Source organism: Lithobates pipiens, unplaced genomic scaffold, assembly GCF_037356315.1.
Source record: "Lithobates pipiens isolate NorthernLeopardFrog02 unplaced genomic scaffold, aLitPip1_a1.2 Scaffold_14, whole genome shotgun sequence".
NCBI classification, from domain to species: Eukaryota; Metazoa; Chordata; class Amphibia; order Anura; family Ranidae; genus Lithobates; species Lithobates pipiens.
This window is the reverse complement of record NW_027507728.1, coordinates 1,120,230-1,140,069: the sequence shown is the minus strand read 5'-3', so window position 1 is coordinate 1,140,069 and position 19,840 is coordinate 1,120,230. Positions and strand designations below refer to the sequence as shown.

Here is a 19,840-nt window from a genome sequence, read left to right as displayed (position 1 = left end):
GCAAAATCACTGTGCTATATTTCATGCCTTAAAGGGACAGGAAGGAGCATTTGGGTGTTAGAAGAGAAAGTAAAGAGAAATCCCTCCAATGGGAATATGGACAGGAGTAAAAACCCAGTAAAGGCATTTACTGCACCATTTAAACCTCTTCTCTCCTTGGGATTGCCTACGCTTAGAAGCAGATTCAAAGGGGTATTCTGGGGGGGGGGGTACATTTGGCAACTGTGAGTAACTCTCTTATGCTTCAATCTCCAAATCTATAGCCGAAAATGGAGGTGGTAGTTCTGGACTCCTATCCATTACAGCCAAGGAAGCTGGTAATTTAGCCTGTTTGATCTGCAGTTGCCATGGTTCTGCACATGTAATCAGCTATGATACCAACCATTCAATGGCTTGACAGTTGACCGAGAGCTGGCATAAGCACACTAGCAACTGTAAAGTTATCATTCAAGCCTTGCTTTAAATTGAACTGCTTTGGGATAAAATAATTAAAGCAGAATTAAAGTCACAGTTTTGAAAAAACATTGACAGACAGGGTTTTTATAACAGAAGAGACCCTAGTGGTTTCTTCTGTCATAAATCCTTCTCCAGGCCTGTCAGTAGTAAGATACATTAAGCCACGCATGCGCTGTTTAGAGAACATTTATGGCACAGCTCTGTGCCATGATAATGTGGGATGGATGTCATCGTGGCCTGGCCATTCAAGTGGCTGAACCGAGCAAACGCAGAAGGAAGAATATGGAAGAACCCAGGACCAGCAGGTGCGCTGACAATGCTGGAGGGATTTGTTTGACATGTAAGTCTGCCATAATGTGCTATTGGGAACTGCATACTAGCACATTATGGCATAAATCTCCTGGGGGCCCATTTAAGTAGAAATAGCAGAATTTAATTCTGCTTTAACTGCCTAGAAGTTAGCATAGTTTTAGTGAAATTTTAATCTGGTGGGCTCGTTGGACACGTTACTTCATCCAGTCAGTAAACTTCTGATATTGTTTAAAGTAGAGCTCCACCCTAAAGTGGAGCTTCCGCTCATTGGAACCCTCCTCCCCTCTGGCACTACAATTGGCACCTTTTAGGGGGGAGGGGGGTGCAGGTACCTGTACAGTACAGGTATCTGCACCCACTTCCGGCGTAGATTCTGCAGAAGCTACGCCCCTTTCCGCAGAATCTACGCCCCTTTCCGCAGGTCCCCCGCTGTCTGCTGGGAAACACACGGATCCCAGAGACAGCGGGGACCATCCTTATTGCGCAGTGCGACTCGCGCATGCGCAGTAGGGAACCGGGAAATTAAGCCGCAAGGCTCCACTTCCTGATTCCCATAGCCAAGATGGCGGCGGCAGCACCCAAGAGACGATCGAGAGATCGGCTTCGGGTGCCGACATCGCGGGCGCGCTGGGCGGGTAAGTGTCCTTATTTTAAAAGTCAGCAGCTGCAGTATTTGTAGCTGCTGGCTTTAAAAAAAAAAAAAAAAAAACAGCGGAACTTCCGCTTTAATAAGGGTATTCCTCAAATAAATAGGATTAACATTTTTCTTTCCCCCTGCAGGGCAGCAGAGATAAGCTGAAGGAACATGAGAAATCCTCCGTGGTGGCACACCTGTCTCTGATCGCCCCCCTTTTAATGCAGATCAAAGAGAGTCTGTCCCTGCCAGAGCCAACTGAGAATGGATTCCAATACCCCCGGCAGGATTCCACCGCTCAGGCTGTCCGGAAAGTGCTTTCCAACCTACCAAATGGTGAACTATATGCTGTGAATGGTGACATTGCCCAAGACTGTGGCTGTTTGAATGGAGTCGGCTCCACAGGAACAGATCTCCATACTAGACTGGCCATGCTGGAGGCCAGGACGCAAGTTTTTGAAAATATAATTTCCGTCCTGAACCGTGAAATGGACAGTGCCACCGGCAAACTGGCAGCAGCACTGGAGCAGAAGAATGAGGAGCAGCAGAAAGTAAAAGCCTGTGAACAAAAAGTGAGGGCCGTTACTATCTTTACTAAAAGAAAAAAAAAAAGCTGAAAGAGGCCGTTTGTGGTCACAATGCTGTTGAGAAGTCCTGGTAGGCAGAGGATGCTGGGATTTGTAGTTCATCACTAACTGACATACGCTATAATAATTAGCATGTCAGCTGCCCCACTTGGGATTACTTAAATTACTTGTGTATTTCTCATGGATGCTTTTTGGGCTCACAACCTAGAAATGTCACCTGCAAGCCCTTGTACACACGGTCGGAGATTCCGTCGGAATGTTTCCTATCGGACCGTTTTGTCGGATATTCCGACTGTGTGTGGTCTGCATCGGACTGTTTCCATCGGAATATCCGACGGACCAACTTTTCCAACTTGACGGTGAAATTTTCAGACAAAATGCTCCGATCGGACATACTCCGATCATGTGTTGCCTACTCCGACGGACAAAGTGCCACGCATGCTCAGATCAAATTCCTAGACCAAAGCTATCGGCTACTAGCCTGAACGTAGTCCCGTCGTAACGAAATAACGTCATCACGTTATGTACAATCGGATTTTCCGACAATTTAGTCCGACCGTGTGTATGCAACATCACTTCCGGACCTCTTCCGTAATTAATCCGTCGGAATTACTCTGACGGATTTGGTTGTCGGAATTTCCGACCGTGTGTACAAGGGCTAACAAGGTCTTTTTACTGGGGATTCCCTGATTAGACCCTGGAAAAATTCCAGGCACAGGAATGATTCGTTCATTGACAACAGCAATCTATTGAAAAATACACATGACAGCAGCAGACGACAATGATTGAAGCTTCCAGAGATGGAAAATGACTGTGTGTACTGTAGTCTATGCTTGTTCCATTATCTTAAAGCGGAGTTTCAGTCCCCCAATTCATTTTTTTTTTTTTAAATACTCCACTGTATTTGGCTCCGATTCAAATTTAACATTTAGATAATGACAATAATGTTGTCCTTTTAGTTAATGTTTAAATTGTCTAAACCTAACCTGATCTCGGAAGTAGACAGGGTCTATCTCTGCTGTGGGCATCTGAAGCCCTCTCATATTTATTTCAGGGATTCGGTGCAGCTGGCTACCCAGCATGCACCTCCCGATCCCATATCAAAGCCTCCAGCAAGGAGAACAGTGAGCAGCACAACAGTGACATCAGCAAATTCTGACTCAAAATCCTGAGTTTAGCATTCAGAGGCATCAGTGACTTAGATCTCACACTTCAGATATATAGCTGAGAAGCTGCAGGAACAGACGTGCCTAGGCAGACTCACATATCTGAAACCAAGGAGAAAATAAAGATGAAAGATACATATTCCGAGTACTGCTTATGCACAATTAAAGTGGTTGTAAACCCATGGGGGGGTAAAAAAAAAAAAAGCATCCTGCAAGGCAAAGGCATAATGAGCTAGTATGCATAGCATACTAGCTCATTATGAATAACTTACCTGAGAACGAAGCCCCCGAAGCGGTTCTCCGTCTTCATGTCTGCCGCTGCCATGTATCCCGGAGTGACTTCCTGGTCTTGCTGCTCCGGCGCTGTGATTCGTCGGAGCAGTGATGACGTCACTCCCGCGCATGCGCACGGGAGCCGACACTCACGGCATATTGCCGCGATCATGCACCGTAGACAGCGGTGGCTGTCTTTTTGTAAATATCTCCTAAACCGTGTAGGTTTAGGAGATATTTCTTGGACCTACAGTAGGTAAGCCTTAATCTAGGCTTATCTGTAGGTCAAAGTGGTTTGTAGGGGTTTACAACCACTTTAACGCTTTTAAATGTTGCCTGTAACATAGCAAATCCCTTTTTGAGTTCACGTCCACCTGAAGTAAGGCAGGGAGTTACTACAGTTGTGTGTTTATCTAATGATAATCAATAATCTCGACTAAACCATCCTCATCTTCTTGCAGATCACTGACTTACGTTGCACATTGGCCACAAAGGAGATGGCAATAAATGAGTTGCACATGCGTCTGTCAACTCTTGAGCAAACCTCATATGATGGTGTGTTTCTATGGAAGATCAGCAACTTCACACAGAAAAGTCATGATGCTGTGACAGGAAGAGCTATCAGCCTTTATTCTCCAGGTACATCATCCTACTACATTTCCACCTATAGCTAAACAACAAATGGGTAATGGACAATAACCCATAGCAACCAGCTAACTCATATCACAGCAAAATGAATTCTGACTTGATGGATGCATTTTATAATTATTTATTATGTTCACTTACACATCACTATTTCCTCACAGCTCGATTGTCACCCACTATTATTATTATTATACAGTCGCAAAAAAAAAGTATGTGAACCCTTTTGGAATGATATGGATTTCTGCACAGATTAGTCATAAAATGTGATCTGATCTTCATCTAAGTCACAACAATAGACAATAACAGTGTGCTTAAACTAATAACACGCAAAGAATTAAATGTTACCATGTTTTTATTGAACGCACCATGTAAACACACACAGTGCAGGTGGAAAAAGTATGTGAACCCCCAGACTAATGAGATCTCCAAGAGCTAATTGTAATGAGGTGTCAGCCAACTGGAGTCAAATCAATGAGATGAGATTGTAGGTGTTGGTTACAGCTGCCCTGCCCTATAAAAAACACACACTAGTTCTGGGTTTGCTTTTCACAAGAAGAATTGCCTGATGTAAATGATGCCTCACACAAAAGAGCTCTCAGTAGACCTATGATTAAGAAATGTTGACTTGTATACAGCTGGAAAGGGTTATAAAAGTATCTCCAAAAGCCTTGCTGTTCATCAGTCCATGGTAAGACAAATTGTCTATAAATGGAGAAAGTTCAGCACTGCTGCTACTCTCCCTAGGAGTGGGCGTCCTGTAAAGATGACTGCAATAGCACAGCGCAGGCTGCTCAATGGGGGTGAAGAAGAATCCTAAAGTGTCAGCTAAAGACTTACAAAAGTCTCTGGCATATGCTAACATCCCTGTTAGCGAATCTACGATATGTAAAACACTAAACAATAATGGATTTCATGGGAGGATACCACAGGGGAAGCCACTTCTGTCCAAAAAAAACATTGCTGCACGTTTACAGTTTGCACAAGAGCACCTGGATGTTCCACAGCAGTACTGGCAAAATATTCGGTGGGCAGATGAAACCAAAGTTGAGTTATTTGGAAAAAACACACAACACTATGTGTGGAGAAAAAGAGGCACAGCACACCAACATCAAAACCTCATCTCAACTGTGAAGTATGGTGGTGGGGGCATCATCGTTTGGGGCTGCTTTGCTGCATCAGGGCCTGGACGGATTGCTATCATTGAAGGAAAAATTAATTCCCAAGTTTATCAAGACATTTTGCAGGAGAACTTAAGGCCACCTGTCCGCCAGCTGAAGCTCAACAGAAGATGGGTGTTGCAACAGGACAACGATCCAAAGCATAGAAGTAAATCAACAACAGAATGGCTTAAACAGAAGAAAATACGCTTTCTGGAGTGGCCCAGTCAGAGTCCTGACCTCAACCCCATTAAGATGCTGTGGCACGACCTTAAGAAAGCGATTCACACCAGACATCCCAAGAATATTGCTGAACTCAAACAGTTCTGTAAAGAGGAATGGTCAGGAATTACTCCTGACCGTTGTGCGCGTCTGATCTGCAACTACGGGAAACGTTTGGTTGAAGTTATTGCTGTCAAAGGAGGTTCAACCAGTTATTAAATCCAAGGGTTCAAATACTTTTTTCCACCTGCATTGTGAATGTTTACATGGTGTGTTCAATAAAAACATGGTAAAATGTAATTCTTTGTATATTATTAGTTTAAAGTGGTTGTAAACCCTTACAACACTCTTTGACCTACAGGTAAGCCTAGATTAAGGCTTACCTGTAGGTCCAAGAAATATCTCCTAAACCTATACGGTTTAGGAGATATTTACCGAAAGACAGGCACCGCTGTCTACGGAGCATGCGCCGTAGACAGCAGCACGCAGGCGCACTGAGTGCGCCGCCGTCAACGGCGATATGTCGCGCGTGGCGGCTCCCGTGCGCATGCGTGGGAGTGACGTCATTGCGGCTTTGCCGAATGACAGCGGCGGAGCGGCGAGGCCCACCGAGTAGATGGATGCGCCGGACTACAGGGGACAGTGGTGACTTCGCTGGCTCCTGTGTCAGGTAAGTGACACATAATGGACTACTATGCGATGCATAGTAGTCCATTATGCTTTACCTTTGCAGGGAATCAAAGAGGAAGTAAACTCATCAGGGTTTACTTCCTCTTTAAGCAGACAGTGATTGTCTATTGTGACTTAGATGAATATCATAAAACATTTTATGATCAATTTGTGCAGAAACCCATATCATTCCAAAAGGGTTCACATACTTTTTTTTTGCAACTGTACATTTATATAGCTTGGTTCCACCACAGTCACCCATTATTATTATTATACATTTATATGGCTCTGGCAAATTCTGCAGTTTTGTACAGAACACTGAGCCATTCCCGTCATTGCATTAGAGTAGGACATGCTCGTCCCCTTCAGTCATGCACTAATTGTATTCATTTATATTTAAATGAGTGTATGCTATCCCGTACCACTATACAGTATAGGATACATAAACATATATGCTTATATTGGGGGTTATTTACTAAAGGAAAATCCACTTTTCATTGCAAGTGCACTTGAAAGTAAAGTCGCTGTAGATCTGAGGGGGACATGCAAGGAAAATAAAAAACAGCATTTTAGCTTGCACATGATTAGATGATAAAATCAGCAGAGCTTCCCCTCATTTCAGATCTACCCCCTTAGATCTGGATCGGCTGCACTTCCAAGTGCACTTTCATTGCAAAGTGAATTTGTCTTTCATTAATAACCCCCATTGTGTTTATGTCATTGTTATGTGGTCAGTTGGAATCCACACAGAATGCAGTGGAAACATTTACACGAGAAGCAGAACAGGAAAAACTCCAAATCTGTGGAGCAAAGTGAAAGTAACAAAGTCATGTTAAGTGCACATTTCCCAGCTTAATGATTTAAATACAACCATTTAATTACAATAAGTACTTGGCAGTATTTAGTTACGGACGGGGGATTGGGAGCACTGCCCAATTCTGCGGTGATACTTTAAGTTGTTAAGTGTTTCAAAGAATGACTTCAAATCCCATAATTGCACTGAGTCATCCGCCAAGGGAAACTGATTTGGAATTTTCCGTATTTTTTTCTTTCAATGTTGAGGTCAGGAGAGACATGACTGTTACAGAGAAGATGTTGTGTTTGTGTAAATGCTAAACACAAGGGAACTACAAGTCTTAGGCTGGGTTCACACCGCTGCGGCAGCGAGAACCGGATGTGATTCGCACCGCACTGCAGTGCAAATCACATGCGATCTCTGTGCGATGCGAGTTCAGCCATACAGATAGTATGGCTGAATTCGCATCGCACCCGCCGCAAACTCGCACAGGACCCTTTTTTTGGTCCGCAGCAGAATCGGATCGCATGGGTGTTCACACCATGCGATCCGATTCCTGTCCGAGTTTGCAGATCGCACTGCGATATGCGAACTGATCTGGGGGTGTCATTAACATTTCACTGACACTCCCAGCAGTCCGCATAGGGCAGTGTGAACTGCCGGCGGGAGGCATGCGATGCGGGAAAACGCCGCGGATTTGCGGCGTTCCCGCATCGCTTCAGTGTGAACCCAGCCTTATGCCCCGTACACACGAGCCGATTTTCCATTGGAAAAAACTTGGATGGTTTTTCCGACGGAATTCCACTCAAGCTTGGCTTGCATACACACAGTCACACAAAAGTTCGCTGAGCTTTCGACTGTCAAGAACGCGGTGACGTACAACACTGCGGCGAGCCGAGAAAATTAAGTTCAATGCTTCCAAGAATGCGTTGAATTGTTTCCGAGCATGCATAGGAATTTTTTTGCGTGTCGGAATTTGTACAGACGATCGGAATTTCCGATGGGAACTTTCCGAAAATCCGCCAGCATAAGTCCGATGGAGCATACACACAATCACATTTTCCGACCAAAAGATCTCATCGGACTTTTGCTGGTGGAATTTCCGATCGTGTGTACGGGGCATTAGAATGCCTTGACAGCCAGAAGAAGAAAGGTGTGTGTGCTGTGGGAGGTTTTTGTGCATACTACTTCCAGCTGCATAAACTGCACCACAGCTTTAGCAGATTCATCCATTTATAAGACCCCATACACACTATACAACTTTTGTTGTCTGATTTCCTTTAGATTTACCAAAACTATGTAGTGCATGACCTGCCTGATTGCATACAAATTGAAACTCTTATACCGCGTACACACGATCGGAATTCTCATCGGAAAAAGCTCTGATGGTTTTCCCAACGGAATTCCGACGGAATTCGGCTCAAGCTGTCTTGCCTACACACGGTCACATCAAATTCCAATCATTTATAACGCAGTGACATACAACACGTACAACGTGACTAGAAAAAGGAAGTTCAATAGCCAGTAGCCAATAGCTTCTGTCTCGTAGTTGAATCTGAGCAATGCGTGATTTTTGGCGTGTCGGAATTGCATACACACGATCGGAATCACCGATAGAAAGTTTTTCCGTCGGGAAAATTGAGAACGTGCGATCAATTTTTGGCTGGCGGAAATTCGGACAGCTAAATTCTGATGGAGCGTACACGGTTGCATTTTCTGATGAAAAGCTCTCATCGGTCTTTTTATGCGCGGAATTCCGATCGTGTGTACGCGGCATTAGTGTCTGTAACGATTGTAAGAAAATGGGGCTACATTTGCAAAATTATAAACAGGACAGATTAGGCTTTTGTAACAGACGTGATGGAATCCCAGGTTACATTTTGCTCCAGGGCCTGAAGACTTTTAATCACACCTACAGTGACTGATTACCTCATTTCTTCTTCTTTACAGCCTTCTACACTGCCAGGTATGGATATAAGGTGTGCCTGCGTATTTATTTAAATGGGGATGGAGCCGGCAAGGGAACGCATGTCTCCCTGTTCTTCGCCATCATGAAAGGAGAATACGATGCTCTGCTGCCCTGGCCCTTTAAACACAAGGTAACATGTCTACCCCTGGCAGGCATTTACTAGAAATGAAGATTGTGTAATCAGAGAATGGAGAACCATACCTTGCTTTCCTTCCAGATGAAGATAATTACTGTAACAATTAAGCAGTGTTTACATTATGTCACTAACATCGGCATGACACAGAGGGGCATCTGATGGGCATGTAATGCCAAACACTAGGAAAACTGATAAAAACACATCTGAAATATACAGTATATGAGGTAGCTGTTTTATCTGCCAAAGGATGTGTATGTCTGTCCATTTAGTCATAAAGAGGAGCTGCACCTTTAAAAAAAATATTAAAAGCCAGCAGCTACAAATACCGCAGCTGCTGACTTTTAATAAATTGACACTCACCTGTCCCAGGGTCCAGCGATGTCGACGGCAGATGACGAGCGATCGCTCATCTATCCGCTGCCCCCGCCGCCATCCTCTGTCAGGGAATCGGGAAGTGAAGCATTGCGGCTTCACTGCCCGGTTCCCTACTGCACATGCGTGAGTCGCCCTGCGCGTCTCCACTGGTCCCCACTGTGTCCTGGGAACTGTGTGTTTCCCAGAACACAAGGGGGGGGGGGGGGCGGGGCATCTGCGGCTAGCTGTGGCTAGCTTGTCCCGGAAGTGGGTGCAGATACCTGGATTATCCAGGTATCTGCACCCCCCTCCCCCCTGAAAGGTGCCAATTGTGGCACCGGAGGGGGGGAGGGATCAGATGAGCGGAACTTCCACTTCAGGGTGGAGGTCCGCTTTAAGATTTACACAGCTCTGCCACACAGCACAGCGCTGTCTGGCAGGACAGAGGACTGGAATTTTCTCTTCTGAAGTTCCTGCGGCAGCCTGTGATTGGACAGCGAGACAAGAAGCGGCACACTAGGCTTTTCTTTTTGCCACACTCTCTACTCCTACCAGCATGTTCCTTGTTTGTACATGAGCACTGAAGCACAACTGGTTGGCTCTTTGTGCTGCTTGTCCCTCTTCCAATCTGAGCTCTGTCTCTACCTGAACATCGCTCGCATTAAAAAAAATACATATAGGATATATTAACACACAAATATATAGTATCACTTATTCCAAAGAAAATCGCAGCACAGAGTATACTATATTGACAGCGCTTTCAATATAGTATACTCTGTGCTGCGATTTTCTTTGGAATAAGTGATACTATATATTTGTGTGTTATTGCGATTTTCTGTTATGACAGCAGCTTAAAATTTAATTTTTTGAACATCTTCTTTAGAGCGCTGGGTTCAGTGATATTTATTAGAAAATATATATCAGTGATATTTGTATTATATAGGATATATTAATTAATACAGAGCTGCAAGAGCTCGTCTCTTGAGGGGTGTACCTGAGGTTTAGCTTTAAAGAGGAACTCTGAACTTATAAAAAATAAGAATTGTTTCATTATCAGTGCAAGTTTGATGATGTCTACTGGCCATCTATTTTTGCGCCTTCTACGAAGTGATCCTTTAATATACATTTTTAAACACTGCAAGGAATGAGTCTAAAATCTAAACTACATAAGTGATTTTTAACTAGTTAGGGACTTCGGGTGCGATTTTGAAAACCATGTCTCACGTTGTCTTTCAGCAACTGCTGCAATAACTTCTATGTAAGTGATGCCTGCAACCAATGTTTGTAGGCATTATTGATAAGTAGAAATAAAAAATAGTGTAGCGCTTCTAAGGTGAAAAATATGTTGAAAGAATGCTCCTATAGCAAAGAACATATAAATGTGTAAATTAACAAAATAAAGTCCAAAGAAATGGATGTAAGCTTCCGTGGAAGGACCGGCACAATGGTAGTCAGACCGTATCACAATACGAGGCAAATCTCATTAAACGGACATGTCCTTGTACAACAGCTTGTCTGGAAACATTGGGAAAGAATAGATGGATACTTCTTACCAGATCTGTTGGACTCACACAGTCATATGACGGTTGAGTCAATAAGGCTTGGGGTCACAATCTGGGACCGAGGAGTGGATCAAAGTGGGTTCATCAGCCTGGTGGAGAGACTTCAAAAGACCGTATATCCAAATGATGAATCTCACCGATGGAACTTCGGAATGGTTAAGAAATCCAACTCAGGTATAGCTCACTGCACTCCGATACTCCAAATACCCCAAATGGAGGGGAAGATATTTAAAGGGTTTAAACCAAAAAAGAAAAAAGAAAGAAAAAGCTCCACATGGTGCGGGTCAGGCGATAAAAAATGGTAATTTATTAAAAGTCAAAAGAGTAACAAATGACTTAGTGATCACAAAGCAATAAGGTAAAAATTAAAGTAAAAGCAATGTGGGGTGCCAACAGCTAGCCCGACGCGTTTCGACACATATGTCTTCAACATGCCCCTGTTGAAGACATATGTGTCGAAACGCGTCGGGCTAGCTGTTGGCACCCCACATTGCTTTTACTTTAATTTTTACCTTATTGCTTTGTGATCACTAAGTCATTTGTTACTCTTTTGACTTTTAATAAATTACCATTTTTTATCGCCTGACCCGCACCATGTGGAGCTTTTTCTTTCTTTTTTCTTTTTTGGTTTAAACCCTTTAAATATCTTCCCCTCCATTTGGGGTATTTGGAGTATCGGAGTGCAGTGAGCTATACCTGAGTTGGATTTCTTAACCATTCCGAAGTTCCATCGGTGAGATTCATCATTTGGATATACGGTCTTTTGAAGTCTCTCCACCAGGCTGATGAACCCACTTTGATCCACTCCTCGGTCCCAGATTGTGACCCCAAGCCTTATTGACTCAACCGTCATATGACTGTGTGAGTCCAACAGATCTGGTAAGAAGTATCCATCTATTCTTTCCCAATGTTTCCAGACAAGCTGTTGTACAAGGACATGTCCGTTTAATGAGATTTGCCTCGTATTGTGATACGGTCTGACTACCATTGTGCCGGTCCTTCCACGGAAGCTTACATCCATTTCTTTGGACTTTATTTTGTTAATTTACACATTTATATGTTCTTTGCTATAGGAGCATTCTTTCAACATATTTTTCACCTTAGAAGCGCTACACTATTTTTTATTTCTGTTTGTTGAACTTTGTTTGTTTGAGTGTTGGCTGCTGTACTTTTTTACGTATATTTGATCTTAGCGCAGTTGGCTGCTGTGCTTCTTTATGTATATTTGATTTTAGCGCAGTGTTTTCCCCTATCCCTACTTATTATTGATAAGTAACCAACTTAACCTGCACTCAGCTCTACTTCCACAAGCTGCTGGTAAAATAACACCTCTGGTGTTTCAACTCACAAACATACAAAAACCAGTACTAAAATATAAAAAAAAAATTACACTTCTCTTGGGAAATAAACAGTGTCTAATTAACTGAAATACAATAATAATCAAGTCCCATAAACTATTGATTGGAATCAAATAGAAAATATACCCTATATCACCACAGTCTTGTTTTCTCCTATGCAAAAGATCTTCAGATATCAGGGCTCGAGTCCTGCAGGAACGCAGGGGAACGTTGTTCCTGTACTTTTTCTACAGCAGGAACGACGTTCCCTTCGCACTGTGGCTGCAGGGGGCCGACCCTGCCCTCCCTCCTCCTCTTGTGTAAAACATGATGTCCCTGTCAGTTGACGGAGTGTAGTGTGTATAGTACTGCAGCAAGGGTTAATAGATCATTGAGCACTCGCCAAGCTCATGCTGTTCACCGCTAGATTGCTGGGCTTGGGCTGACTGACATGGTTCTACACTGCCAGGCAGCATTAAACACAGCAGGAGCACCACCCATAGTCCCGCCCACCCTGTGAGGCAGCACTGAGCACACTGGGAGCGGCACCCTTAGTCCCACCCACTACTCTCTAGTGGGACTACGGATGCAGCTCCCACTATGCCGCTCCCACTATGCCGCTCCCACAATGCTGCCTGGTGGTATAGAACCGTGTTGGTCAGTCCGAGCCTGACAATCTTGCAGTGAACAGCATGAGCTTGGCGAGTGCCCAATGATCTATTATCAATCATTGCTGCAGTACTACACATGCTACACTCCGTCACTGAGAAGGATAGCATGTGTTTAGATTTTTGCAAGGTGAAGCTGCAATGATGGGCACAGGTGAGGCTGCATTGATGGGCACAGGTGAGGCTGCATTGATGGGCACAGGTGAGGCTGCATTGATGGGCACAGTAAGGCTGCAATGATGGGCACAGTAAGTCTGCAATGATGGGCACAGTGAGGCTGCAATGATGGGCACAGTGAGGGTGCAATGATGGGCACAGTGAGGCTGCATTGATGGGCACAGGTGAGGCTGCATTGATGGGCACGGTGAGGCTGAATTGATGGGCACAGTGAGGCTGCAATGATGGGCACAGTGAGGCTGCAATGATGGGCACAGAGAGTCTGCATTGAACCATTATCGCACATTGTGTTGTTTTTTTTGGTATAGCATGCAGGTTAAATTATTTTGTTAGATCTGTTCTATATTTATTTTTTTGATGCATGTGAATTTTGGAGGTGTCCTCATAAACTGTCGCTTTACAATAAATGTTGCACTTTATTTGTTAAAAAAGGAGTGCGTATATTACACACACTTTTTTTTTTTTTTGAGGTTGGGTGGGGAATCTTGGGTGAGTTCCCACACTTTTTTTTTCCAGGACTTGACCCCTGGATATATTAATCCTTTTACCACCCTTATCCCTGGAAAGGAGGTTTACCAGAATTTAACAACCTTTATAAAAAGAGAGTCATGCATAGTTTTTTGGTATAGTCTCAACCCCCTCAAACTCTTTGGGAAATGTACCATAAGAAGATAAAGGACCTCATAACATAGTAAATCGATTCTCAAATTCAAACATACAATTTACTTACAAGCATGGGTCATTCACAGTTTTCAACCTCTATGTAACCAAGCAGGTAGAACACTCACCAGTAAAAAATTTCACCCACCATACATGCGTAGGTCAATAACGAATCCTCACCAGAAATATATGACACACTCTTTTATTGCAGGTCAATTTAATGTTTTAACACATGTCCCCTCCAGTCAGCTCCAGTTTCTTCAAGAAAGGTGTATACAGTAATAATGGGGTATAGGGCCCAATAGGTGCTGTGCGTACATAAAGATCAATGCAGAACAGCAAAAAATTCATAGAGTCTAATTGGAGTATTCAGGACAACTTTCTGCTGATCTCAATGCACCAGATGCAGCACCTCTGAAGAGACTGAAGTATCTTTAGGCAAACAGATAGGAAGACGAACAGCAGTGCACAATATAAGTGTAGTATATTAACAGATTTATTGTAAACTGCTTGCTACTGGTGCACTGGTGCATGCTCGCTCCTGAGCCCTACTCTATGCACCCATAAGACACATAGAGCCCCAGATCAGCCCAATCCCCGCTCTCTCCTTATTGGCTCACTGGCTGTGACTGACAGCAAATGACAGCCAAAGGCTCCCACTGCTGTCTCAGCCAATGAGGAGAGAGAGACCTGGGACAGACAAGGCTCCCATGTACATCGCTAGATCAAGATTGGGCTCAAGTGAGTATTAGGGGGGCTGGGGGGGGGGGAGCAACACATGGAAGGTTTTTAACATTCATGCATTGAATTCATGAAGGTAAAAAACCTTCAGCCTTTCAAACCAGTTTAAAGTTTTTAAAACATTCTCATGCTGCGTACACACGATCGGAATTCCGGCCAGAAAAAGACCGATGAGAGCTTTTCATCGGAAAATGCGACCGTGTGTATGCTCCAGCTATTTTGAGCACTGTAGTGCCTGCAAAGCTCCCCAGTGTAAAAGGGACTTAAGTGTATGGGAATGCCTGCACAAGGTTGCACAGAACACCTGTGCATCCCTGAGTGTGCAAACGCAGCCCTCACAAGGGTGTAATTTTAGGTACGCCCGTGTGAATGAGTCCTTAGGATTTTTTTTCCTTCAGATCTACCAAAACCATATAATATGAGGTCAAGCCTTAATACCGCGTACACACGATCGGAATTCCGGCCAGAAAAAGAGCTTTTCATCGGAAAATGCGACCGTGTGCATGCTCCATCGGAATTTAGCTGTCCGAATTTCCACCAGCCAAAAATTGATAGCATGTTCTCAATTTTCCCGACGGAAAAACTTTCTATCAGTAATTCGGATCGTGTGTATGTAATTCCGACACGCCAAAAATCACGCATGCTCAGATTCAACCTACGAGACAGAAGCTATTGGCTACTGGCTATTGAACTCCCTTTTTCTAGTCCATTCGTACGTGTTGTACGTCACTGTGTTCTAAACGATCGGAATTTGATGTGAACGTGTGTAGGCAAGACAGCTTGAGCCAAATTCCGTCGGAATTCCATCGGGAAAACCATCTGAGCTTTTTCCGACGAGAATTCCGATCGTGTGTACGCGGCATTAGATCTGCACACAACCTCAGTTAACCCGCCTAGCGGTAATCCTGAGTCTGGCTCGGGTTAGGATTTTACTAGCAGGAGCGGTAACCCCGAGCCAGACTCGGGATCGCATCGCTGGATACAGGGAGGGCACAGGGAGCGTTACTTACCTTGTCCCCTGGATCCAGCGATGTCCTCCGCGCTGTGTGATCGATTCACAGTGCCGAATGCAGCCGAGCTCCGTTCCCTGCGACATTGCGGCGCACGGGAGCTGAGAACGGCGGCAAATTCAAAAAAGTAAAAAGACACAAAACACACACAGCACACTAATCTTACAGATTACAGTACTGCATTAAAAATTACACACCCCCTTTGTCCCTAGTGGTCTGTGCAGTGCCCTGCATGCACTTTTATATTATAAATACTGTTTTTTCTGCCTGAAATTTGGAGATTGTCCATAGCAACCAAAAAGTGTCCCTTTTTCAGTGTTTTAGGATTTGATTACATTATTAAATACTTTTTATTATTCTTTATTATATTATAAACTTTATCATACCTGGGATGTTTGCTAGACTTTTGCTAGGTTTGAACAGATTTAAGAGAGTTATTCCTAAGAATTACAGGACTACAATATAAAACGCCAAATTTCCATGCAAAATAATTGTACCGCTTTCAGCACCTAAAACCAGAACTAATCATACCGCCAGGGAGGTTAAAGCAACTTCAAACACGAACAAGCAATATGTTTTATTTTTACCCATTTCAGCTTTGGGACCTGTATATAGTAGGTCCAAAAGTGGAAAACTGATTTGTAGTAGAGCTGCCATAAGTATAATTTATACCCCCCTCCTTCTTCTTATAGGTGACATTTATGCTGCTGGACCAGAATAACCGAGAACATGTGTTTGATGCCTTCCGCCCTGACATTACCTCCGCCTCCTTCCAGCGACCAGTCAACGACATGAATATCGCCAGCGGCTGCCCCTTGTTCTGCCTCCTGTCCAAACTACAGTCCTCCAAGAACAACTACTTAAAAGATGACACCCTCTTCATCCGCTGTATCATCGACGCCAGCTCTTCATAGGCGCCATGCAGGAATATGGATCCAATGCACGAGACTGACAGTGTTATGTGCACAGAACTATATATTAAAGCACTATTTATAACTGAGCTGACCAGATAACATAACCAGTCAAGTGTCAAAGACTGCTTATGAGGTTCCCATACCTTTGAAATTGAAGCACATGAGATAACATATAAATACGCTTTCATCTGGCCAGTTGTTCGGCTCACAATGATATAGCTGAGCAGAACTGATCCAGGAAAAAAGACTCAGTCCCCATGATGCAACAGATTCTTCCCTAAGCTTTGCTGGCAGAGTGATGTAGAGGAAGAGGGTGGTTCTGGACTTGTAGTCCGTGTCAGGCCTATAAACTGGTGCAACGCTACTGTGCTATAATAATGACATCATTTTTAAAATGCAATGGGGGTTATTTACTAAAGAAAAATCCACTTTGCACTGCAAGTGCACCTGGAAGTAAAGTCGCTGTAGATCCGAGGGGGGGACTTGCAAGGAAAATAAAAAAACAGCATTTTAGCTTGCACGTGATTGGATGATAAAATCAGCAGAGCTTCCACTCATTTCAGATCTACCCCTTAGCCCTTGTACACACGGTCGGACATTCCAACAACAAAATCCGACGGATTTTGTCCGAAACTTGTGTTGCATACACACGGTCGGACAAAGTTGTTGGAAAATCCGATCGTACGTAACGTGACAACGTTATTTCGTTAAGACCGGACTACGTTCAGGCTAGTAGCCAATAGCTTTGGTCTAGGAATTTGATCTGAGCATGCGTGGCACTTTGTCCGATCGGAATTCTCTACATACAATCGGACAAAGTCCGATCGAATCATGTTGTCGGAAAGTTTTATAGCCCAGCTCTAAGCCCTTGTACACACAGTCGGACATTCTGACAACCAAATCCATTGGATTTTGTCCGACGGATTTTGTCCGAAACTGTTGCATACACACGGTCGGACAAAGTTGTTGGAAAATCCGATTGTACATAACGTGATGACATTATTTCGTTACGACGGGACTACGTTCAGGCTAGTAGCCAATAACTTTGGTCTAGGAATTTGATCTGAGCATGCGTGGCACTTTGTCCGTCGGAGTAGGCAACACATGATCGGAGTATGTCCGATAGGAGCATTTTGTGGGAAAATTTTACGGACAAGTTGGAAAACTTGGTCCGTCGGATACTCCGACGGAAACAGTCCGATGGAGACCACACACAGTCGGATTATCCGACAAAACGGTCTGATAGGACACATTCCGTCGGAAACTCCGACCGTGTGTACAAGGGCTAAAACTTTGTCCATCGGATATTCCGACGTAAAACAGTCCGATGGAGCCCACACACGGTCGGATTATCCAACAACACGGTTCGATCGGACATTTTCCGTCGGAATGTCCAACCGTGTGTACAAGGGCTTAGATTTAGAGCGACTGCACTTCCAAGTGCACTTGCAGTGCAAAGTGGAGTTGCCTTTTCGTAAATAACCCCCAATATATTGTTTTATTTACAGTTTTTTTAAATCTTTGTAACAGGTTAGAAATGGATTGAAAGTACATACTGGGTTTTCATTTATTGCTACAGGCAGCTGCTGCTCGGGTTTTTTTTTTTTATCAGTTGAACATATAGTGACCCAATACTCTGGAGAACGAATTCATGCTGGTTTCTAAGGGGACTGTATAATCTGTGTATATTTATATGATCCCAAATGCCAACCACATCATAACAGGTCTGGATATGTTGTACAGTGAAACTGAATGAATATGTACACACCATGCAGTTCCTCTAAGAAAGGTAGAATGTGGTTCAGCATGCGGTCACAGCAGTGCAAACAGTTTCTAGCAATTGTACAGGAAAACCCATTTGCGTATGTGCGATAAAGGGCGAAAAAAAATTTAAATATATCTGGTGAGAATTGTATGTCAGAACTCTGGAAAGCTAACAGAAACAGAACAAAATTTATTTTATACTTGATACCATAATGCATAAAGCCAGGCAGTTCATTAGGATCTAGTGACGTTGTAATGATATATGTAATATTTAATAAGTTATTTGTACAATTTATAATAAACCATCTGAAGCTGTGACAGGAGAGAAAGATTATATTTATTTTTTTTGCATCTTTCATTATCCTGTCTGGGAAGTTATTCCTGCTGCTGAATGATATCTCAGCCAAAGTCTGTAATTCAATAGATGCTGCAATTCAATTCAAGTCTGTAATTAGTAGAATGAACCTACTAATTATTCTCTTTAGCTCACATAAGCACCCGTACACACGGTTGGACATTCTGCCAACCAAATCCGTCGGATTTTGTCCGTCGGATTGTGTCCGAAACTGTTGCATACACACGGTCGGACAAAGTTGTCGAAAAATCCGATCGTACGTAACGTGATGACGTAATTTCGTTACGATGGGACTACGCTCAGGCTAGTAGCCAATAGCTTTGATGTAGGAATTTGATCTGAGCATGCGTGGCACTTTGTCCGATCGGAATTCTCTACACATGATCAGAGTTTGTCCTATCGGACCAGTTTGTCGGAAAATATTTCCAACAAGTTGGAAAACTTGGTCCGACGGATATTCTGACGGAAATAGTCCGATGCATACCACACACAGTCGGATTATCCGACAACACGGTCCGATAGGACACATTCCAAAGGATTCTCCAACCGTGTGTACGGGGGCTTAGTGTGTTGATGTTGTGTGGAGACAATAGTCTTTTTATTGCTTGTATTTTTACCTCTTCCTGCTGCAAACAAAAATGACAGTTGACAGGGTGCGCACAGAGGAGTTTTTTTTTAAGCAGTCTTGCTTCGGAAGCCAAATGCAACCCAACTGTCATTTTTAGGCGCCTTTCACACGGACGGATAGAATGGTGCTTTTAGCTGTGGATTTTCTAGATTTCAACCGTAGCTAAAAGCGCACAATGCTTTCCTATGGCCCCCATTCACACACAGCGTTTAGCTGCGATTTCGTTACACGCGGTTCGGTGCGAATAGAAAAAATATAATTGAATGCATCCAGGTGCGATGTAGTGCAGCTATATGCACTTAACCGCAAGTAATCGCAGTCTTTTGTGTCAACTGCGGATAGCAGCGTGAGAAGGGATTCAAGGGACCAAAAAATAAAATTAAAAAAAAGGGTTGCTATGGGAACGACTATATTAGATAACTGCAGCTGAACGCAACTGCACAGAAACGCACATAAACGCAGGTAATCGCACTGTACAAATGCAGCTGATCGCTGCGCCTGGAGTCTTGAATTTCACAGAAAAAAAATAAACATGCTAAACTGCGGCAGAACAGCCGTCCGTGTGAAAGGGGCCTTACTGAGCCAGGTAAAACAGGTAGATTAACATTTCATTTGCCAGGATCTGGTTGGGAGAAATTGATCGGTGGT

At 43.6% G+C, this 19,840-nt stretch overlaps 1 protein-coding gene across 2 annotated transcripts in view; it reads left to right on the top strand.

Moving 5' to 3' along the window:
• TRAF1 (TNF receptor associated factor 1) overlaps positions 1 to 18,525 on the top strand; it is a 32,691-nt gene extending 14,166 nt beyond the window's left edge. For both annotated transcript variants that reach the window (XM_077479157.1, XM_077479156.1), the window contains 4 exons: positions 1,549 to 1,974; positions 3,890 to 4,067; positions 8,868 to 9,016; positions 16,224 to 18,525. In XM_077479157.1, the coding sequence (XP_077335283.1) occupies positions 1,549 to 1,974; positions 3,890 to 4,067; positions 8,868 to 9,016; positions 16,224 to 16,445 (975 nt within the window). In that variant the 3' untranslated portion in view covers positions 16,446 to 18,525. The remainder of the gene's footprint in view (positions 1 to 1,548; positions 1,975 to 3,889; positions 4,068 to 8,867; positions 9,017 to 16,223) is intronic.
• The last annotated feature ends 1,315 nt before the right edge of the window (positions 18,526 to 19,840 follow it).